At 42.0% G+C, this 24,847-nt stretch overlaps 1 protein-coding gene across 5 annotated transcripts in view; it reads right to left on the reverse strand.

Moving 5' to 3' along the window:
• The window catches only part of LOC101745631 (rho guanine nucleotide exchange factor 10), a 57,598-nt gene that overhangs the window by 5,380 nt on the left and 27,371 nt on the right, over positions 1-24,847 (reverse strand). For 3 of the 5 annotated variants that reach the window (XM_012695463.4, XM_012695460.3, XM_062669728.1), the window contains 8 exons: positions 16,148-16,352; positions 14,778-14,954; positions 8,852-9,011; positions 5,314-5,543; positions 4,565-4,687; positions 3,397-3,546; positions 1,525-1,723; positions 282-499 (listed from right to left, as the gene is read on the reverse strand). In XM_012695463.4, coding sequence (XP_012550917.2) covers positions 282-499; positions 1,525-1,723; positions 3,397-3,546; positions 4,565-4,687; positions 5,314-5,543; positions 8,852-9,011; positions 14,778-14,954; positions 16,148-16,352 — 1,462 coding nt within the window. The other 2 variants (XM_021351968.3, XM_012695462.4) reach the window with 2 other exon arrangements.

Below are 24,847 nucleotides of genomic sequence, written 5' to 3' on the forward strand. Positions count from 1 at the left end.
TCTCTCTTTCTCTCTCTCTAATTATTCATTAAGTTTATTATGATTAATAAAACGAAGGATCTTATTGTGTTGCACTTTGTGTTTAAGACTTTATGAAATGTTGCATAACACCATCCTGGTCGTTTTTGTCACGAATCAATCCTATTGGAATTCCAGCCTCATACTATACAAATGAACTGATATGAATGAAAATAAATTACTGTGGGCTTCGGTCACAATTTCAAAAGATTTCCAAGAGCTTATTTGACAAAAAAAAAAAACAATGTTATGAAATATCTCACCTGTATGCTTTGTTGTATACTCTGCAACAAGGTTTTGAACATTTCCGGTGCTAGTTCAGGATAGGGAGTTTTCAAGGAGGCCGCCAAGTCGGCCATCCTCGAAACGGTCTCATAGTCGTGCATCAACGTGGACATCTCGCCGCAGAGAGAATCTCCCGTTGACGTGCTCATTTGACCGTTGCTAGAGTTTGAACGTAGGCTGCCACTACGGTTCATACCTGCAAATGCCAAGTGTTTAGTTTAGCTTTTTCATTAAATAAAAAAAATAAAAAGTCATTTAAGTACTTTAAGTACCTAACTATGCATAATGAAATAAAATTAAAAAAATTAAATATGTTATAGCTTTCTGTCTCTTTCGTTTAAAACGTTTATATTAGTTAGACTTGTATAACTGGCTCATCTATGTAGTATAATCTTTAAACGTAATAATTTTCACCAACTTCAAGATGATCTGATTAACTTGAAAATTTGAACACGTATCAAGGATCAATGACAATAACATATAATTACTTTGTTGGATGGACGAATATACGGTCAACCAGGTGGTAAGTGGGCACCGGAGTCTATACACAACAACTTAATAAGCCTCCACCGTCACGATGGGGCATGAGTTTAAAGTCCGTTTTTACAGTATAACAGCTGCCCTTTTATTTCCTACCTAAGCCTTCTCTGGCCTTGAGAGGCTATATCAGCGTCGCGTTAACTAGTAGGTGAGCTCACGGGGCTCAAACCTGATGACGTTGCTAACACGAACCCTAGCAAGAGCCGTGCTTCGCAGAATCTACCGCCGGATCGGAAACGCCACCCACTGAGAAGATCCGGCGAGAAACTCAGTGGGCCGTGTCTGTGGGTTAATTTACTCGTCAAGCCCTTCGTCGCAAGCGACGGGTCCGGCGAGGACGATGACCGGTGCTTGAGGTACCTAGAAGCATCGTTAATGGATCGGGAGGATTCGATATGAATTGTTTTGGACGACGTCGACTAATTTCCATTCTGTCCGCAGGATCGGGAATGTTGTTACCGGCGGCCACGATGAGCGGGTTCTCGTATCGTGCCGCTTTATCGAAGTGGCAGCTGCCTCATCTTTCAAACCGAAACACATTACTGCTTCACGGCAGAAAATACACAGGGTGTTGATACATGTGTGGGCTTACATGACACCTTACCAAGAGTTTATTTAAAAAAAAGTCTCTTTTATGATAAAGGCAAACGCTTTTGTTTTGTAGCTACTTTTATTGCATACCTTGAGCGAGCACTCTACTGAGCGTGGGCGAGGTGCCCGTGTCCAAAACCTCAACGTCCTGCACCGGATGTGCCCACTTGAGGCCGAGACGTTCCGCGTCATCGCCGCCCGCGCCAACCGACACGCACACCACCAGGTCGTTCAGTAACAGCAGTCGACGGGGCTTGCACTTAGATAAGCCACCCGACTGGTTAAATTCCTGTAATTCATGAAATCTATATATTAATACGTGAATCAGAAACTTTGTACCCCTTTTTACGAAAATTGCGCGGACGGGGGAGTATGAAATTTCTCACCCTTATAGGGAATATAGAGCAGGAGTGCAAAATGCTAATTTTTTTTTAAGTTATGCATAAATAATTCATCAAATCAATAAAGAAAACATGACACAACACACATATACTCTGCGTTTATTATTGAAAGTCTGTGGTCAAATTGAGAATAGAATAAAATATTGTTTGTCTTTAATATTATTTGTCTATAGTGTAGTCTTGGCTAAATCTATTATTATATTGTAGAAGTATAATAGTGTTTGACAATAAAACCATAATAATGTAATAATGTCAATTAATTATAGTCGAATTTCGACTACCGGGGACCACTAGTTCACTTTAATAGAGATAATAATAAAAATAAAATCATTTATTGCCTTTCACATTAAATAAAATACAAATAAAAGAAAATAAAAAAGAGAAAAAGGCAAAAGACAAAGGTCGAGAAATCGAACAGCGCTGATTTTCAGTCACCCCCGTTTCCCTTTGGTTCATTGCGGGATAAAGGCCCTAGGTACGTGTGTACAGACTTAGAACATGGTATAAACTAGTATAAAAATAAGAAAGAACAAAACAAAAATCTAATTAAAAAAGATAAAAATAATAACTATTTATCTAAACTTTGTATATTATCCAATTACATTAACATAGCTTCAAGCACTTTCTAATGTTGTTTCAAAGCTTCTAAAAATATCAATTAAAACAAGTTTTATCTACGTTTTTTTTTTAAGTCACTACTCCTAACAATTTTCGAGATACTTTTTTATCCGTTCTAAATTAAAACGGCCTCGGTCTGATTTATATGATCACTGAATCAACCAAATCAATTTATGTGAATATGAAAAATTGTTTACATTACAAGATCTGATTATATTATCATCATAACAGTTTTTATTATTACTCTTTGCAGAGAAGTTGTGTTCATGTGGAATCCTTGGCTATTAAAACCTTGACAGCTGTTTTCCATAGTTCGCCAACTGAGGCTTGACGCACGCAGGCGTTATGTGGGATTTTGGTACGGATTTTCACTTGATCAGTCCAACGCATGGAGCTTCGTCCACGAGGTTTTTTTTTATTGCATAGATGGGTGATAGACATCCACAACGTAAATGCGCTACCCACCTTGAGATATGAGTTCTAAGGTCTCAGTATAGTTACAACAGCTGCCCCATCCTTCAAACCGAAACGCGTTACTACTTCACACGGCAGAAATAGGCAGGGCGGTGGTACCTACCCGTGCGGACTTACAAGAGGTTCTACCACCAGTATAAAGTTATATATCACCAGTTACATATCACTCATATAATCTTATATATAAAATTCTCGTGTCACAATGTTAGTTACCATACTCCTCTAAAACGGTTTGACCGGTTTTTATGAAATTTTATAATAATATATATGTTCAGTAGGTCTGAAAAACGGCTACTATCTATTTTTCATACCCCTAAGTGATAAGGATTGTCCACTCCTAACATTTATTTTAAATTTTTTGGAAAAATTTTTTTTGTTATAATCTGGTATTTTATGTGATTGAATAAGATTTTTTTTTCTACACTAAAAATTCCCTAGAAATTTTGTAACATTTGCCGGGTCAGCTTACCATTTGCAGTAGATCGTCTTGTCTGAGTAAATGTCGTTTGTCAGCCCGGGAGGCGAGCAGGCGGGCCGCGCCGAACCGGGTAGCGCCACCCGCACCCCCCGCGCCCGCCACCCCGCCGCGGGTCAGCCTCCTCAGGGCGGCGCGGAATGCCTGCACAATAAACTTACACGTTACTATGTATCTCAGAATACGACCTTAGCTTACCAGGAGGCAGCCCTAAACACGTCATTACGGATCCTCCCGATCCATTAACGGTGCTTTTAGGTATCTCAAGCACCGGTCGTCGGTCTCGTCGAACCCGTCGCTTGCGACGTAGGGCTCGACGAGTAAATTAACCCATAGACACAGCCCACTGAGTTCCTCGCCGGATCTTCTCAGTGGGTCGCGTTTCCGATCCGGTTGTAGATTCTGCGAAGCGCTGCTCTTGCTAGGGCCAGTGTTAGAAACACTCCGGTTTGAACCCCGTGCGCTCATCTACACGTCAAGAAGAAGCTGAAATAGCCTCTCATAGCCTCTCAAGGCTATCAACATAGGTAGGAAAAAAAAGGAGGGTGCTAGGGCTCCCCCCATTAAAAAAATAAAAGTATCTCTGAGTTTCATTCGCTTTAAATCATGCCAAAGTGATTATAATACTTTATCATAAGTAACGTAAATTCAGTAACGATGTAAATTTTGTAAAAGCGATTTCTTTTGACATGCGATTTGCTATGCAATTTCTTTAGTATTAGAAATTATCTCATTCTAAAACACAAATCATTTAAAACGTTATGCCCTGACGGTAGAGCGTATTGTAAGTCCGCACGGACAAACACGGACCACCACGCTATCTATTTCTGCTACCTTTTTTCCCTACTTATTTGCTGGTAGCCTAATAGGCTATTTCAGCTACGCCCGGACGGGTAAGGTAAGCTCACGGGTTCAACCTGAGAGAATTTGTTAACACTAGCCCAAGCAAGAGCAGTGCTTCACAGAATTTAGCACCGGATCGGAATCGTGACCCACTGAGAGGCCGGCGTCTGCCACAGTTTGAAAGATTGTTTTTTTATCAATATTTTATAAATATTATCTACAAATATGATACAATGACGTTTTGTGTCTCGTCTCGCTATATATACAGCATGGTGTTTTTTTTTGTGTGTGTAATTATTAATGATATAAAACAAAATACCTGTGTTCTTTCAGCGTCACGTTTTCTTTCATTTAATGCTTCGGCTAACGCCTCTAGTCTCGTCAAAGCTCTTTGTAAAGCCACACGGTCCGCGTGCCCGGGGGGCGTGTGCTTCAATAAATCCTGAACAAAAAAATAACGTAAAATTAAAAAAAAATCGTTAGCAGAATTGCTGCGGTAATGTGCGCAGCGCTTAACCAATAGAGCCTTAGCCATATACATAAGTTTAAAAAAAAAATGCAATGATCACGAATGCTTACGGTTGGCGATCTTTTTGTAATTGATTAATTTCGTTATTGAATGTAAAATATTGTTGTTGTTTTCTCACTGCGATCTTTTTATAAATGTTTTACCCAACAAAAAAGCGAAGAAGCACTAATGAGGAGTGGAATAGTCAATAAGTAGAGTACAGCGAACTATTTTATTTATGTATTCATTTCATTTACTTCAGATTTTGCATCCATATTACATTCACTAACATTTCATTTACTTCAGATTTTGCATCCATATTACATTCACTAACATTTCATTTATACCAGAATTAAATAATAACTACAATCTTGGAATAAAACAAAAGCAATAATAATAATAAAAAACAAAAAAACAACTAATAATAATAATAAAACAAAAACAAAAACTCAAAATTAACATCAAAACTACCTTAACCTAAATAAACGCTGGTTTAAATTATTATCTTATATTTCAAGATATAACCAAATGTTGTGGACATCTAGCGTGAAAGCGTTTACCTGTAAAAACATGATGAACTGCGGAAACCTCTGAACCGGCTTAACCATCAGTCCGAAGAACGAGAGTCTGTCGTGAGCACTAATCTGCTTCACTTTGAAGAAGTCGGCCAGCGCTGATTTCCTTTTCGACTCCATTTTAGCCAATTCCATGGCGACTGAGAAGTTATTTATGAAATCCGAATACACGTCCAGCACCACGGCCTTCGAGAATGCGCTCAAAAAGACCTCGCCTGTTGAAAAATGATAGGTTAGTCATTGTATCGGCGTGGGACGTAGTTGTCAATATCTTTTATCTACCGCGAAGGATTTTTGCTTTCTGTTTTAAAATCCCTGTTGCAATGGATTAATGGAGAAATATCCTCAGGTTAGAGCTTCATGAGCTCACCTACTCGCTCGGTTCACAGGCATAGCCTCTAAAGGCTACCACCAGCTTAGGTAGGTTTACTGGTGGTAGGACCTCTTGTGAGTCCGCACGGGTAAGTACCACCACCCAACCTATTTCTGCCGTGAAGCAGTAATGCGTTTTGGGTTTGAGGGGTGGGGTAGCCGTTGTAACTATACTTGCGACCTTAGAACTTATATCTCAAGGTGGGTGGCGCATTTACGTCGTAGATGTCTATGGGCTCCAGTAACCACTTAACACCAGGTGGGCTGTGAGCTCGTCCACTCATCTAAGCAATAAAAAAAAGGTAGGGAAAAAAACGGAGAAAAAATAAAATAAGTAGTCCGCGGCTTGGCTTGTGCCCCTGGGATCCATATGGATATCAGCATATCCATATGGATATGGTTCTGTATACTGAATTATTTGTTTCTCTGCCTGTAATTTCATTAAAAAATGTAAACCGATACCGGAAAATACATGTTTTTTTTTTAGGTTAATTATTTCGAATGTTTTGAAAGGAGAATTTTTTTAAGAATAGGTTTTTAAAAATTGTATTCGACTTTCCAGCAACAAATTTACGGAAAGAAAATGTGACATGAGCGACTCTGAGAATAAATAACGATTCTGTAGTAATGCCCGATTTTTATAATCCTACTAATTATATAAACTCGAAAGTATGTAAGAATGTGTATTGAAATATAAGATGTATATTTGTTACTCTTTCACGCAAAAACTATTCGATGGATTTTGATGAAACTTTACAATAATATAGCTTACACATCAGAATAACACATAGGCTTTATAGTGTGAATTACCCAAAATATAACGATAAGTGTCAAGTAAGTAGAAAAAAATCTGCCATCTCATTTTCATAACCAATATTAAATTACAGTTCCCAAAGCGAAGCGAAGGCGGGTCGCTAGTATATAAATAAAGTAATTTATGGGCGTTTTTATTACAGAAATGTAACATCCTGTATGTTATTAGACGTATGGTTATTTCATTAAAAGGGTTTACAAATAAAGTGAGAATGTCGAATGCGATTATGTCGTACTAGAGTACTTTGTCATCATTAAATCATTATCATCTTGAACCGTTCAAAAGTCATCGTGGCCTAAGGGATAAGACGTCCGGTGCATTCGTGTTGAGAGATGAACCGGTGTTCGAATCCCAGGCGGGTACCAATTTTTCTAATGAAATACGCACTCAACAAATGTTCACGGTGGCCTTGCACGGTGAAGGAATAACATCGTGTAATAAAAATTAAACTCGCAAAATGATAATTTGCGTAATTACTGGTGGCAGGATCTCTTATGGGTCCGCGCGGGTAGGTACCACCACCCTGCCTATTTCATGCGCTTCGGTTTGAAGGCAGCCGCTGAAACTAGACTTGAGACCTTAGAACTGGGCTCCAGTAACCACTTAATACTAGATACTAATAGGGTAGATACTAATAAACTACTAGATACTAATAAACACTTAATACTAGATACTAATAGGGCTGTGACGTTATTTTTATCGTCCACCCATGTAAGCAATAAAATATCGCACTACTCAACCGAGCAGGCATTAGATACGACTTAACACAAGAAGGCCCGGCGCTCGAGTTCGTTTAACCAACTAATGCACTAAATGTTTAAAAATAAATAAAATAAATATCGCAGAGTACTTTTCAAGCAATATATATATATATACATATTTCAATATCAAACAATTGCCACATCTATTTTTTTGTGGTTCGCGTGAAATTTATTTTCGAGCTTTAGTAGTATGTACATCGCGATGACGCGACCGAATATATTTTTTTAAAGGCGCCACGTACGTTTCTTTCGGACTACAGTTGCAGACGTGCAAAAAAATTAATGGTCCATAAACATTAATTGTGTCAACGAATGTATCATTTTTTAAATTTAAAAATCGTTCACGAGCCGCTATATGCGCCACGCGTGCGTTCCTCATTTAATAAAATGACTAACGTTTGAGAAGTATGAATAAACCGATTCCAGAGATAAAAAAAAAAACTTGTTTACGTAACTGGACCCGATTATGTGTGTTACAGTTTCACGGGAACACTTTAATATTATTAGCCTTTAAATATTCTGTACGTAAACTTTTTACTGGAAGTTCCATGTTGTTTATATTGGATGGAGCTGATTAAACAAAGCTGTAAATAATCTGTATATAAATATTTAGAACAAAATAAAACTTCAGAAAGTTTCCTCCGTATGTATATCGATTAAATCTTTTCCTTTAATAGTTATTGACGTGGTTAATTGATTTAAGAAACAATGACAATAACAAAAACAAAAGACTATGAATGTTTTACACGTAATACATAATATGGAATCGAAGTCGTGAGGTTCTCAGTGGTTTTCCGACGACCGGACTAATAATAAACAACCTGAATATAAGTAGAAAAAAAGTTTCACTTCATTTTTTTAGTAAATATGTAAACGCGAAATAAATACAAAGACAACAAAAGCGAAAAAATTACATTGAGGTTGTTATAAGAGTTTTAATTATGAATGTGGAAGGCTTTAGAAAAAGGTAGACCTAAGAAAAAAATGGATTGATTGTGTGAAAGACGATATGTGTAAGAGAGGAGTGAGCGAAGAAATGATATATGATAGAGGAGTATGGAAAGATAAAACATGTTGCACCGACCCCAGGTGACTGGGAGAAGGGCAGGAGAATGAATGATGATGATAAACGAGAAATAAAGCAATGAAAGAGGATGCTACCCGTCCATGCGAATCACAAAAGCGTCAGCTGCTAAGTCGCGTTTTATTGCGCGCATTTAAAATCAATTTTTTTTTTATTTAATTTTACAATTGTTATTAGTTGTAGTAGCTAAATATAATAAAAGGCACGAAGACATCGGACGTAGTTTATTGATGATATGAAATGAAGCAAGCAGGCGTTTTAGTTTGACGGTTAACGAATTTAAGTCTTAAGGTGGCTATTGCCATTCACGGAACATAATAATATGAATAAGATCAGATACATCATCTACCTATTTAAGTACTTAAATAAAAGAAAATGTCCCAGACCTTTTGTTATTTGAAGTCGGTTAAAAAAAAACTAAAGATCTTCAACCGCCATGGTGTTTTTAAAAATGGTTACATAATATTAATAGAAAAAAAAAGAGGTAGTTACCTATTTTTTCATCGCGGTCCCACGTCTGCGCACAGTCGGCCAGAGCGGTGCGGAAGTGTAGGTGGCATTGTAGGATGTCAGGTAGACGGTGGAATAACGTTTGTATTTTACTGGCGTTCAATATGGCCGGACTGCTCTCTTCGAGGGGCTTTTTGTAGTCCTGTGGAAAAACATAACAATTTTTGTTCCGTATTTGTTTTCTTGCAAAACTGTTAAAATAAATAAATAATAGACGCTTTTTTGTCTCATAACACTAAAGATATATATATATATATCACGGTCCTATGATCGTTAATCCAAGATCATGAGTTTTTGATGTCAAGGCTGGCTGTATTCGGGTTTAAGAGTCCACTTGTTCCGGCAACCTCTCGAGATGAGGAGGGCATAATATGATAATAAAAAATACTGATTTTCTTCAATAACTTAATCCACTACTTGATGCTACGTGTGGTTTCGCTTCAACATGTAATTTTTAAATAATTAAAAAAACAAGAACAAAAATTAAGCTTCGCCTTGAAATTTACTGCAAAAATTATTTTCATCACAGATAGAGAGAGAAACAGAGAGAGAGAGAGAGAGAGAGAGAGAGAGAGAGAGAGAGAGAAAGAAGAATGTAAACAATAAACACGTTACGTAATATTGTTGGAACTATAATTCTACCATGTAAAAAATGTTGTTGTTGCCAACGGTTATGTTGTAAGCTAGTATTTATTATTTCAAAAGAACATCACCAATTTACGATTTCAAAGAACAAGTCCTGCATCGAGCGTGCAATTATCCTGTTCTTAACCTATGTTTACGTTCGTATCGTATGACTATCTCATTAAAATATAATTCTCATAAATATAGCGAATATTCTGTATCTTAAGGAAAAAAAGATTACTGTCGCAAGAGGCTTCATTTTTTTCTTGCGTTATTAATACAAAAGTGCGCCTGGAGATTTGACCATTCATGTACCAACGAATCAACAATATTTTTAAGTTTCAAAGCGATATCGGGCCAGAGGAACACAACCAACTTTATAACTCAAACAAAAAGGTGCTATGGGACAATAAATCGTTTGAATATGTACGTATTTCTCGTCCGTTACAAGGATGGAAATTTTATTAGTAAAATCACAATGCATAACGTCAGACCGCCATCATGTTATTTATATATGTTTAGGTAAGTACATACCTATTTATATTAAAATTATAAATCATCCTTCAAATGAGGAATAAAGTAAGTAGGAAATTAATGTATTTTTTTGTGAATCCTCACTGATCGTGATTGGATTGGAATGATGCGGAAGATTACATTTACCAACCTGTTCTTTATAAAGTTCATTTAATATTACAAACGGCCAGAACGTATTCGCTCTTATTAACACGCGTACATGATTTAGAACAACAAAAAAAACTGAGTACGACAACAGAACATAGCAATTAAATACTAATTTTCACGGATTCACAATCTCTTCATACGCTAACGAGATACAAGCAAAAACGTATATTCGTCAGAAATAACGTCACATCTCGAAATAACTCGTGTTTAATGTAAATTGTAAACGCACACATTCGCAATGGACCTTGTAAGTTATGCTTCATGTATTATTATATATTCCGTGACTTGAGAGGAGAGGAATCAGCGGTAGCCAGCGGCTTCGCTGTGCCACTGGTGTTGATGACGTTCATGAGATTGGTAACCACTTCATTTTGAGTGGTGGTGGGCCGTATGCTCGTCTACTGACGAGGGCAATAAGAGAAGACTTCATTTTGCTAATTAGATGTTATTACAATTTAATTGTGAAGGGTAATGTGACATTCGCGTGACGGACTGCCATGGCAGTTAATTACTCTGAAGATGCGAGAAGACGACGTAATAACAATGTGAAACATACGCTTACAGATATTATCAATTTTATTGAAGTGTTTTTTTTAAGATCAATTATGGATTATTATAAAAAAAAATAACACATACTTTATTTCTAAAAAAAATTCTAAAGTTTGATCGCAATGAATGTATGCGTAATAGAATTTTTGTTTCTAATTGAAATTATACCAAAATCGATAGGCTAGTTTAAAAATTTGCTCACAGCCGTAATAACTCCATTTTGGGTAAATTGTGTCTTAGCTCCATTGCCTTTCAAGGCTATGTAATATTACACAAAAAAAAATGTTTGTTTATCTTAATACTATGTGTCAATGTGTTTTTTTTGCTTGGCCAATACCATTTTGCGTTATCGTTAAAAGTAGACAGTCAATTGTGGTAGTAACGCTATAAGCTTTCGATGATAATTGCGACTTATTATTGAATACAGAAAATGATACGAATCCTTACGTTGGAGTGTTTAGTCTATTTTATTAAAATCTATTTCAAAAACGAATTGTAAAGTATTTACTAAAGGGCGTATGGAAACTTAAATGATAATGTAAAATAAGTTTTATGTACGGCACCTACGGTCCCTATCCAAAACAAATCGGCTGACGCTTTGGATTAGTAGTGTAATGTGACATAGCGTGTGTCTTATTCCAGAGTCAGATGGTACATGGCATAAAATACATCTAAAAATGGACTGCGGATGTATGAGCGTATTGTTTGCAGGTAAATAAATGACCTCTGCTTCGGTAGCAGGCGATTAGATGATAAAATGCATTCGACAGGATCATACAACATATTCTTCACAGCACTTCCTATGCAACATACGATACACAACACAGAGGGAGCTTAGGTTCCACTGAAAATCCAGAGATAGAACGATAATTAGAGCGGGATTATCGACAATCCCAACGTGCCGCTTTTCAATTTTGTCAAATGGAATTACTGCATATGAGGCCGGACTAGCACTTTGTTAAACATGAGACTGTTCGTGAAGTACTTACCGCTTCGCTCTGTTTTTTTCCTACCTATGCTGATAGCCTTGAGAGGCTATATCGGCTTCTCCTTCACGTGCAGGTGAGCTCACGGGGCTCAAGCCGGGTGTGTTACTAACACTGGCTGTAGCAAGAGCAGTGCTTCGCAGAATCTACCACTGGATCGTAAACGCGAGAAGATCCGGCGAGAAACTCAGTGGGCTGTGTCTATGGATTAATTCACTCGTCGAGCCTTTCGTCGCAAGCGACGGGTTCGACGAGGACGGTGACCGGGGCGCTTCGCTCTATTGAAGACTCCCGGTACTCTAAATTACTTCGATACAGCTATACTGAACACCGCTCGAAATATAGACTCCTTCGAATTGCGGCGTCACGACAAAAGGATCTTTCTTTGTAGTGAACGCGGACAGAACACCTGTTTCTTCAATGGGTTGAATTGAACTAAATTCAATTCCCCTAGTTTTACTGTCTATTTCTGCCACGAAGCAGTCTTCGATTCCGGTTTGAAGGGTTCCACCATTATTGCTCAATCTAAATGAAAGCATTGAGTGCGTAGTTTAATAAACAAATAATGTCGGCTTACGTTAGGATTAACCTTGTTTAAACATTAGATCTTATTTGTTACGTCTAAACGTTCATTATGAACATAAACAATAATTAAATACCGAAAATATTGTGATAATTGAAACAATGTTTAACATAATATAAAGCAGACTCCATTAAGAGGCTTGTGGAGAGTATTAAGCGGTAGGCAGCGGCTTTGCTGAAGTCCATGGGCGACGGTAACCACTCACCATCAGGTGGGCCGTATGCTCGTCTGCCTACAAAGGCAATAAAAAAATAATAAAAATGTAACTCAATTTGTCTCCTTAAATATTGTCCGGCAACGCTCGGCGCCATTTTCATTAGGGATACGACCTCGTCTATTCGTACTTTATTGAAATATATCCCTAGTCCCTACTTCTTAATATGCCTATCTTTAGTATGCGAACATCAGACAAAACAGTTCATATGTGCAATTTATGTTTATTTCTAACTCTTCACTTCTTCAATTCAAACTCTTAATGGTCTTGTTAGCTACAAACCACAAATTTGCAAGGATCGATCAAATAGAGAAAGATAGAAAGTGGCTCTAAATATCATTCATATTAGTATGGAAAAAGACAAAGAAAAAGTCACTACGTAACGTTTGTTTGTCAACTGTTTGTCAACTGATTTTAAATTTCTTTCAAGTGTACGAGTGTATCAAATTTTATTGTGGAATAATATTCCCCTGGAAATATCAATAGAGCAATACAGAAAATTTAATATCTGAAACAAATCTAAGCCGTGGGGTCTCAGTGATTATGGTCGAATTTTGATAATCGGGCGAGAAAACCTGATAGGTATTATTATTAGCCGTATTTTCACTTCATACTTACATCTACGAGTATAATGTAATATCGTTCAAATAAGAAATAAAAAAAACGAATCGAACAGATCATAAATATCGAAGGCTAATAAAATATGGCATTAGTTATAAAACCAGACGAGACGATCCAGTAACGGTTAAATTTCCATAAATATTCGAGTCGACCTACGCGCCAATACACCAAACCCGTCCGACTTTTGTTCCGTTGCTTTTATTTTTTGATTGATAAAAGAATCACCTCTGAACAGGTATTCATTGATGTACGTTACGTAACGCGTCCGATCAGGTAGCTATCGAGAAGTCGGCGAACCGCTTTCCGAACCAGTAATCTGGTTAATAAACAACTTCAAGATGTTGTTTAGCAACAGTTACCGCACTGGTTAATTAAACGTCCTCTCAAGGGATCTCACGTCTGGTGAGAAAGAAAACAATAGTTCCGTCTTAAAGTAGCACCGATGTTTTCAATTCAATTCGGACACAGTTTGCGTTATAGAAACACTAGTCATGATCGAATTAATAAAAAAAAAATTTCTTACACAATTTTTAATTCAAATTTATTAAAATTTATTTTCTATTTTTTAGTTGGATTTTCTATAAAAGCAGCGTATTTTGTTAGTTTTTTTTAAACTATTATTATTTTTTTAAATATTGAATTGTCATCGGTCCTTAATAAGTATACCAAATTTCGACTTCATCCGACGATTTGAAGGGGGTCAAAATCATGTTCAAAGATTCCGTTACATACTCACGTACATACGTCTGAGGCTAATAAAAGCGTATTAAAATTGGCAGCTGCTTCTTCTTCTTCGTCAATCTAAAACATATACGCCCTTCCCGATCGCGGATATTGCCCGAGCGACGAGAAATGGCAACGTGCGTTCTCAGAATGGTCAACACGAGATGTTAAAGATAGCCATCGGACCGGTTCTTGCACGCTGATACGTATTAGCGAGTCGACTCCCTTGTTGACAACGTGCGTTTGTTTAGCTTCACCATAATTTAAGGAAACAAATATCTGAAGTAGCTCGACTTGTACGGATAATCTCCGACGATTTGCCAAACGAACGGTAACGATACGTTTGGCTTGTACACAATAAAATTTGCTCTATTCGTTTCTAGATTAGCAGTGCTTTGTTTATAATCTATATATTAATACGTGAAGCAAAAATTTTGTGCCCCTTTTTACGAAAATTGTGAAAAGAACGATGAAATTTCCCACACTTATTATAAAGAATATAGAGGAGTGCAGAATATCAATTTTTTTTTTTAATTATGCTTCAAAATACATTAAATCAATAAAAACAACATTACACACACCACCATGTATTTCACACACACACGCATGCATACTGTTTGTTAACTGTCAAACTTTTCTTATTGCTTATAGTCGGTGGTCAAATTGAGAATAGATTAAATATGTATTGTTTGTCTTTATTAATATTTGTCTAAAGTGCAGTCTTGGCGAAGTTTGTGATTATAGAAGTATAATAAATAGTTTTTGACAATAGAATCATAATAGTGTACAATGTTATAATTTCAATTAATTATAGTCGAATTTCGACTATCGGGGCACTACTAGTAAACTTAAATTAATGAAAATGTTCAAATAAAAGAATTGCCTAACAAATATCAGAATGCTATTTAATTTTCTCGGTTTACTTACATTTACGAGTCGCTGTAGAGTGGCGACGTATGAGTTTTCACTGTGTATAATAGCAGCGACGACGTGCCGACGACGCAGTTGCACGGGCGTCAGCGAGTCCGGCGGAGGGCCCAGAGACGGCGGCGGAACTCTCCCTCCTCGAACCTCACCGCCGCACGAGAACAAATCCTCCTCCAGCTGAAAGAAAAAAAAAAACTATTACCTATTTACCCTTCTTTCTAAACAAATCTACTAGAGTCCCTGATTAGTTAAACAAACGGAAATAGACAGTGTTAGTATTTGGAATTATGAGTTGAAGGACATGCGGCCGCGCACAACGAATGTAAATTCGCTGGTACCGACCGACACTCGGTCACTACCGTCGCGTCACTACCGATTTGGATTCAGCAACACGCAAACGTCAAGAGTATCATCACTCAGAATTCAAAGACTTACGTTATAGTGCGTCAATGTATATTCGGCTTTATCATGGAGTATTCTCATGCAAAACGGACAAAACATCTCTGAGGCAAATTCGAGTGAATTAAACAAACTTTTGACATTTACGTGCAGCACGTTATTCACGTAGTCTCACTAAAAATAAACTGAAGTAAGAAAATTACAATCGTATACATGAAGCCGGTATGGTAGCACACTGGATACCAATCTGACATCATTATATCACATGTTAAAATAGATTATTTGTTTAGCGTGTTGAGACCTCCGAGGCGACGCGACATACACGAATACGCGATCGTCTCGTTACTGCGGTTCGACGTTCAATGACTGCTCAATGGCCGGATCATGATTCATCTAAAATACTAAATGTGATTCACATGGTTTATACAATATTAATTGTTATTCCTGTGTCGTATTCTGTATTACGTAAAAGGATAACGGAATTAATATAGGGGTTTTGTTTGAATATCCTTATCTATTCTTGTGTTATTCTGATGGATACTTGTAGACTTGTAAGTCGTCGTGGCCTAAAGAATAAGACGTCCGGTACATTCCTATCTCGCGATGCAACGGTGTCCAAATTCCGCCGGCAGGTACCAATTTTTCTGATGAAATACGTACTTAACAAATGTTCACGATTTACTTCCACGGTGAAGGAATATCATCGTGTAATAAAAATCAAACCCACAAAATTATAATTTGCGTAAATACTGGTGGTAGGACCTCTTGTGAGTCCGCACGGGTAGGTACCACCACCCCACCTATTTCTGCCGTGAAGCAGTAATGCATTTCGGTTTGAAGGATGGAGTAGCTGTTGTAACTATACTGAGGCGCATTTACGTTGTAGGCTCCAGTGACCACTTAACAGCAGGTGGGCTGTGAGCTCGTCCACTCATCTAAGCAATAAAAAAAAAAGATATTTAACAAGTAACCTCGGGTAATTTGGGCATCTTGTCGGTTTCGTGCGAGTGCATGTCGTACTGGTGCGTGGATCCCCTGCGTACGCTGAACCAGCGCGCCAGCCTCCCCCCGCCCTCGTCGTCGGGAGGGGGCGCGGGCGGAGTGATTCCTCCGCTTCGCCATCGTTCGCACAGCTCCCGCGCACGGCTGAGGGTGTTGCGCAGCTGTCCGGTACTTCTAAACAATAACAGTCACCCCTTTAACAATTTCGTTAAGACTTGCTTAGTTTCAATATGAAACTAATGGGATAGCTTTACAATAAATATTAAAGTAATGATGGTGATTTATGTTCACGTTGAATAAACTTGTTCATTATTCTTATTATAATGAAGTAAAAAAAATTTTAATATTCTTAAATCCATTAAAGGCGTAGTTACTACAAACAAGTAGTTATTATTATAGTAAAAAAGTAAAAAAAAACCTCCCAAGAGCATAGTCAGAGTTGCACGTAGGGCTTTTACTTATAACCTAATTAAATACTTCAAAATACAATACTACCTCCAACACTTCAAATAGGTATTCATGTTTTTTTGCGATTAAACCAGGTCACGCCCCGCCTGACATTAAATGAAGTAGTCACAGGTACAACACAACGTAAATGCCGTCATCCACTTTGAAACATGAGGTTTTAAGTTTGAATTTTTTAGTAGAGCTTTTTTAGGCTTGTACCTTTTTTTCCTACTTAAGCTGATAGCCTTGAGAGGCTATTTCAGCGTAACCTTAACTAGTAGGTGAGCTCACGGGGCTCAAACCTGACGACGTTGCTAACGCGAACCCTAGCAAGAGCCGTGCTTCGCAGAATCTACCAACAGATCGGAAACGCGACCCACTGAGAAGATCCAGCGAGAAACTCAGTTGGCTGTGTCTGTGGGTTAATTTACTCGTCGAGCTCCACGTCGCAAGTGTCGGGATCGACGAGAACGATGACCAGTGCTTGAGGTACCTAAAAGCACCGTTAGTGGATCGGGAGGATCCGAAATGACGTGCTTATACCTTTAAATCAGAAGGCATTACTGTTTTGCGACAGAAATAGGCAAAATTGTGGCAGTACCTAAGCAAACTTTTAAGACACCCTTCTAGTTTAATTACAAATACGTATTCGTGGACCGACCGTGCTTAATCCTATAGAGGCGATTAAAATATTCAGAAATAAAATACAATTGAAAGCTATTTAGCACAAAACAAGTGCCAACATACTTAGAAACGTTAAGTCACGTTAATACACGTGGCTGTAATATTCGTCATCAGCTTCTCAAGAGCGCGAATGTGTTTAATTAAAAATCATGCTATCGAGATGGTTGAATGTTTAGCAACCATAACGTGATACGAACCGTGAAGTTTAACATAAGGATCTCTCGTCAATGAGCCATTGCAAATAAAGATTTCACTTTAGTAATTAATAAAACATTTACCAGTCAAATTAACTATCCGTTGTATATCTTTACTATTTATTTTATCGTATCATAAGAAACTGCAACTTGTTATATAAGAGACTTTTACTTTTATATATCCATATTTTTTTTCAAATAAGCTCTATGTTCACCGAATGATAAAGGCTGGTGAGGGAAGTTGTGTACTTAATGATTGTAGCTGTGTCGTCTTCTAATTATTGTAATTAAACCTATTTTTTTGGTCATGTCTCGCACTTTTTATTGTCGTTATATTACTTCCGATGCCTCTAATTTCTTTATAGTTTTTGTGGTAACAGACAACTAAAGTCTTTTGATACTAATTCGTTGACATTTATTGTACACGACCCGGTCTGTATGGCTGTTTCCGAGTAGTGTAATAATATTTTCTGCTGTCTGTTTGTGCGCTGGTAGAAGACGGCTGTTTCTTTCGATGGGTTTCGGCTTCTGTAGCGAGGTTTCACAGGTAACTGTCTGGTTCACTGGTAGCTGATTCACTGGTGGTTTTCTGATAACTGTACTATTGGAGAACTGCTGGTAACTGTTTCTGTCTTGCTGATGTTTCTTTGTCGGAGAGCTTCTGAGAACTGTTTCTGTCTTGATGATCTGCTGAGAACTGTTTCTATCTTGCTGATGGTTCTTTGTCGAAGATTCACTGGGAACTGTTTCTATCTTGCTGATGGTTCTTTGTCGAAGATTCACTGGGAACTGTTTTTGCCTATAAATGGCCATCCTTTTATATTTATTTCAGTACCCCATCTCGCGACGCGCTATCGACGCGCCACTTTTGGAGGGTCCCTTGATCTGTATGTTACCGTAGTGAAAGCGCTCCACAAATCGTTCCTATTGGTCTATTTACATTCTCTGATCTGATACACTAACATATTGCATATAAAATAATTTAAGATTATACATTTTTGTTACATAATTACTTATTAACTATATTATTTCTATTTGTTTGATAAAATCCTATTTCGTCCTGCACATTACTCCCGCCGTGCGAGTCCGTCGCATTCTTCTCGGTGCAGGATGGTCTTCTTCGATGGGCAGGATCAGTAGTTTTCTTACTGGTCTCCGTAGAACTTGGTTTTGATGTCTACGGTACGATCCACGTTGTCGGGAGCTGGATATATCGCTATCATTTCTCCCTCGCATGCGCGTGTTTCGTGGCAGGCATTTCCACTTTTCACGGCGACGCTTCGGCCATGAAGCTCCCGCCGGTGCTGCAGCTGCTATATTTACTTCACCCATCGGTTCTGTAGTTTCTGACGCCGATTCCGTCGGCCAGGGGTCCTCTCGTTGGCGTAGGAATTCTGGCCCTCTGAACCACCTATGTTCGTTGTGGTACGGCATTGGGACGTCTCGGGTCACGTCGTCGGCTAAGTTAAGCTTCGTGGGTAACCATCGCCTCCCGTTTACTGTTGCACTGTCTTCTATAGCTGTCAGGCGTTGGGCGACGTATGGTTTGTACGAGCGTGATCCCGTTCTTGTCCATCTCAACACTATCTTACTGTCGGTCCAGAAGGTCTTCGAGGTCGGCTTTCTTTCGTATTTCCGACGAAAGTCTGTTGTTATGTGCACTGCATCTTTTAAAGTTTTGAAGTTATCCAAGTATTCGTCTACGTAGTGTCTGTTCTGTACTGCGACTGCCGCCTCCGGGTGCGTGGCTTCTTGTTTCTGGGCGGTCAAGTTCTTTACATACATTGCTGTGGAAGGAGAACTTGACGCCCCGAAGATCAACGAGGTCATTCTGTTTTCTTCTGGGGGCTTGTCATCTCGCTGATCTTTGCGCCAGAGATAACGGAGCGCGTCTTTGTCTTCAGGTCTCAATTTTACTTGTATGAACATCTCTTTGATGTCTGCTGTTACTGCTATATTATGCTGTCTGAATCTCATTATCACTCCTGGCAGTGATTGGAGTACGTCCGGTTCCTTAAGCAGCATATAATTAAAAGCTACCCCTCCTATCCTGGCGGCGGTATCGTGGACAACTCGGAGTTTTTCCGGCTTCAGAGTGTTCACGACGGCGAAGTGAGGTAGATACCACGTTCTGTTCTCTGTTTTTGTTTTCGGAGCGGGCTCGGCGTAGCCTTTCGCGACGAGTGCTTCCATCTGTTCTGTGTGTTTCTGTTTCAGTTCCGGATTACGATCTTTTTTTTTTTTTTTTTCCCTACCTATGCTGATAGCCTTGAGAGGCTATTTCAGCTTCATCCTAACGTTAGTAGGTGAGCTCGCGGGGCTCAACCGGAGAGTTGCTAACACTGACCCTAGCAAGAGCAGTGCTTCGCTGAATCTACCACCGGATCGGAAACGCGACCCACTGAGAAGATCCGGCGAGAAACTCAGTGGGCTGTGTCTATGGGTTAGTTCGCTCGTCGAGCCCTTCGTCGCAAGCGACGGGTTCGACGAGGACGGTGACCGGTGCTTGTGGTGCCTAAAAGCACCGTTAATGGATCAGGAGGATCCGTAATGACGTGCTTTGGGCGACGTCGACGGTTTACCATTCGGTCTACTGGGTCGGGTATGTAATTTCCAGCGGCTACGATGAGAGGGTTCTCATGTCGTGCCGCCTTCTCAAAATGGCGCAGCGATGCCGACTGTAGATACTTACTAAGAGAGTCGAGCTCCAGGTCGTCGTGGAGATCCACATTCCTAAGGAACCAAGGCGCTCCGACGGCTATCCTGCAGAATCGTGATTGAATAACCTGAAGGGATTTCAAGTGGGTGCGGGCTGCGTGAGCGAACACTACGCTTGCATACGTCATGACGGGGCGTATGCAAGTTTTGTAGAGAGTTACCTTATTGCGGAGGGACAGTTTGCTTCGACTACAAAGCATTGGATAGAGTCGTCCTAGAATAAACGCGGCGCGGTCGCGTACCGTTTTTATATGGGGACGGAATGTCATCCCTCTGTCGAGGGTGACGCCTAGATATTTGACCTTCGAGACCCACGGAATGGGCTGGCCAAAGAGAGTGATGGGACTAACGGCGGAGGTGTTTGCGCGCCTACTACGGAGTGGGATGCTCGAAGTGATGTTCGGAGGGCGACCCCTTTTGAAGAGCACCGCTGCGCTTTTCGTGGGGTTGATGTCTATTCGCCACTTCCGGAACCACTGTCCCAGGGTGGCTACTGCGATCTGGAGTCGCCGATGAAGCAGCGACATCTTCCTACACGAGTAGTAGATAGCCGTGTCATCGGCGAAGAGCGCTAGATGGGTCTCCGGAGACCGGGGTATATCATTGATATACAAACTAAATAATAACGGGGAGAGCGCGGAGCCTTGCGGGACTCCGGCGGTCAGTTGACGGGGACGAGAACGAGTTCCCTCTACTCGATATCGAAACGAACGGTTCGACAAGAAGTCTCGTATGATGAGCACGAGTCTGTCTGGCACTCCCATGTTGTATAGTTTATAAATTAAACCGTTGTGCCAGACTTTGTCGAACGCCTTCGCGATGTCGAAGAAGAGGGCGCCGGTCGGGATTTGTTTACGCCTATTTAGTCCTATCAGAATGTGCTCCGTGAGGCGGTGCACTTGTTGTACGCACGAGTGTTTTGAGCGGAATCCGAACTGTTCGTCTATGAGAATTTTGTTCGCGGTAACAAAATTCCAGAGGCGTTTCCTAAGGAGCCGTTCGTAAATTTTTCCTATCGTCGAGAGGAGACTAATCGGACGGTAACTAGAAGTTTCGTTTGTCGGTTTGCCCGGCTTATGTATACCGATAACGTCCGCTTCTTTCCACACCGCGGGAAAGATGCAGTGCGTCATAGCGGCATTTAAAATTGTAGCCAACATTGCTATCAGTTGGACTGGCAAGAGTTTAAGCGCGCGGTTGTGGATGCCGTCGGAGCCGGGTGCCTTCCTAGGTTGTAGGTTGTGGATCGCGTCTCTAACTTCGTCGGTGGTAATGGGGGGTAACGCGTCCGAGGGCGGCAGGGAAGCTCTGCGCTCGACCTCCCTGTCGACTAACTCGGTGTGTTCGGGGTCCGCGTGTTGAGTGCTGGTGGTGCACTGCTCTTGCAGTGCATCGGCCAGCAGCTCAGCCTTGTCATCGTCATCGAATGCCGGTGGTTGGCCTGAAGGGCGTACGAGGGGAGGCATAGTGGCTATAGTTTCGGATTTGAGAGTCCTAGCTAGTCGCCAGTATGCTTGGTGGGAGGGCGCGAGTTGTTCTAAATAACTATGCCAATTATCGTTACGCGCGTCGCTTAAGCGGGAGTGGACTTCGCGTTGTAGACGACGCATCCGAATCCGGTTTGAATGCGTGGGAAGACGATCGTAGGCCCGGATTGCCGCGTTCCTAACTCTTAAGAGATTCCTAAGATCGGGGGACAGTCTGATGCGGTGGAAGCTGTCCTCCACATCGACTTCTTTAGAAGATCTAATGATCGCGGAAGATATGTGATCGGTAATGATGTTTATGGATTCGACGGTGTCCTCGGGGGATAGATTCGAATCCGGGCCGTAAGGGAGGATTGGCGGAGCGGTGTCGGCTAGGCACGTGCCCAGCTTATTCCAATCCACCATGGTCCTCGTAACAGTGACTGGGTTGTGGGGGCGACCGAGCTGCATAACGACAGGTCGGTGGTCCGAGTCGAGCTCTGACATTGCTTCGATGGAACGCAAGCGCAGAGTTACGTTCCTCAGCAGTGCCAGGTCTATAGTGCTCGGACGGAGCGCGATGTTATACGGATAACATGTTGGAGTTGGGGGACCGACTACTTCAAAGGTAAGGTCGTCTATAAACGCGTCGAGACGCCTACCATTTATGTTTGAACTGTGGCAGTTCCACCTAGTGTGGTGGCAATTTAAATCGCCTGCCAGGATGACGGAGTCTCCCATGCCGAACAGTGACTCGATGTCACTGCTCAGAAGGGGCTTGTCCGGGGGGAGATAAACGGATGCGATGACGATCGGCTGGTGTCCCGTCAGCGAGATACGGCACACTGACGCCTCGATATGTGAGAGCGAGGGAGTATCGAGAGGGACAACGTGCAGGGCCCGCCTATAGTAAATGGCAGTCCCGCCTTTGGAGGCGGTGAGTCTGTCATTCCTAACCATGACGTAATTCGCGACTTTCGGGTCGCGACGCGAGGGCTTCAGACAGGTTTCCTGCACTAATAGAATATCTACAAGATTATCGCGGAGGAATTCGAAAATTTGATCGCGTTGCCGCGCGAGTCCGTTAGCATTGTAGAATGCTAACGTAAGGGAATACGGTTTTTCTCTACCTTTTTGCGCCATTGATTACCGGTAAAGATTTTATAACGTACGCGACACGGACTCATAAACGTCCATGTGATCGAACGCGGCCGCGAGCCGCTGTTCGGGGGTTGTCGACCTACGGATAGCGTCAGCGAACGATCGCAGACGGTCGAAGTTCACCGCGGTGACGAAGTCGCGCACGAGCGCGAAGTCGTTGGCGGCAGAGGGTTGCGGGGGACGGAACGCGGGCGCGGGGCGAGGTGCGAGCAGGGGCTGAGGCGCGGGGCGTGTCGCGAGCGGGGGCGGGGGTGCGGTTTGTGTTCCCGCCTTCGTATACGGCAGCGGCTTTTTCCACGCTGAAACCGTGGGAACTGCAGCCGGCACGAAGGCAGGTTTCGGCACTGAGGGTGCCGAAGTCTTTGGGCCGACGGTTCGCGGAGCTGGGAGGGTTGAACGCTTGCGCGGAGCCCTAGGACATCCACGGTAGTTCGCGGGGTGCCCTTGCTTAAGGCATAGGACACAGCTTGGGGGTTCGGTCGCGGTTTCCCTAACACGCGAGCAATCTAGTGTGGCGTGGTCGCCGAGGCACTTTACGCAGCGGGGGCGCGCGTGGCAATTACGAGCCGAGTGGCCGTAAAGCTGACATCTGTAGCACTGCCCGGGAGTGCCACGCTTGTGGGGGGCTTCGATTGAGATCCCGGATAGGCCGCAAATTGTCGTGAGACATGCGATCTTCTTTTTGGCCTCCGGGGTGGGTTCTAACGCCACGAGTATCATATTATAGGGCTGTTTGCCCCGCCCGCTGTGCATCCGGTGCACACTAACTATCGGGAGGGCCTGAGCGGTCAGATCCTCCTTTATGTAGTCGATGTCGAGTTCTTTAGGGACTCCGCGTATCACTACGCGGAGCTCGCGGTCCTCCTGAAGAGCATAGGTGTGGAAACCTATGTTCTCCTTTCGGAGGTATGCTGAGAGGGCCCTATGGTCGCCCGGCGTTGCGACCTTTATCTGAATCCCATGCGCGACGTTACGCGCATGGGTATAATTAATTTTATTTGCCTGAAGGGCCTGGGAAACGCGGTTCCACGCAGTTTTTTCCTGGAGAATCAGCGGGGGCGGGGCAGCTGCTTTAGGAGCGGGCGCGGGCTTGGGACGCGGCGGCGGGGTTACGCGGCGAGCGGAGTCCGACTCCGGTGTCACGACTACCTGCGGGCGGGAGGCGGTCGCGGATTTTGTCTGCTTCGTCGTGGAGCTCCGGGACTCCACGGCGCGAGTACGCTTTTTACCGCGCGTTACGGTTTGGAACCCATCCGAAGTTCCAGGCTGAGGGCTTGACGCGGATTCGAAATCCATCTCCGATTCGGTATCGGAGCCTGAACTTGAAACGATCGAGGTCGCGGCGGACGTAGCGCGTGATGACGTAACCGACGCGGGCGCGGGGGTGGGGGTAGCGCTAGGCGCTTCGTGAGTCGCATCGTGGGAACGTGCGCTCGAACTTGACGCGGCGGCGGGGGGTGCGCGGCGTGCCTCCGAGGCACGTTTGAAATACGCGGCGACGGACGCGGGGGGGGAGGGATTGCCACGAGAGGCCCTATATGCCAGATATTCGGCCCTAATTGTCGGGTACCTTTCCCGGAGGAACCCGACAAAATCACTATCACTGACACTGTCACGATCTTCAATCATCTTGCTGTCTTCTTGCCCGGGGGGGGCGGCCCCGGGACTTTTGTTGAACTCGCCGAAAGGCGAGGCCCCGGATAGGATAGGATTTGTAACCCCCCTGTGCTGCAGGACAGCAAGGAGCAGGGGGGGGGAATGCCTATGCCGTGAAAACGGCAATCGGCGGGGAAAAGGAAAGGAACCCGCTCGGGCTGTATAGTGCTACAGCAGGCAGAATCGCGAGCGGGGGTCTAGTCTTGAAAAAGACTGTTGTTTTTGGGAAGGGTTAGGAAATCGCTAGCCTGTGAGTGCCACAGGAAGCTGAACGTAGCGATTGGTTTTGCCTTGAAAAAGGCAGTTGGTAAAGGGTGGGTTCGCGGTTACAACACTTTAGCGC

The sequence above is a fragment of the Bombyx mori genome, chromosome 8, assembly GCF_030269925.1.
Source record: "Bombyx mori chromosome 8, ASM3026992v2".
In the NCBI taxonomy this organism is placed as follows: domain Eukaryota; kingdom Metazoa; phylum Arthropoda; class Insecta; order Lepidoptera; family Bombycidae; genus Bombyx; species Bombyx mori.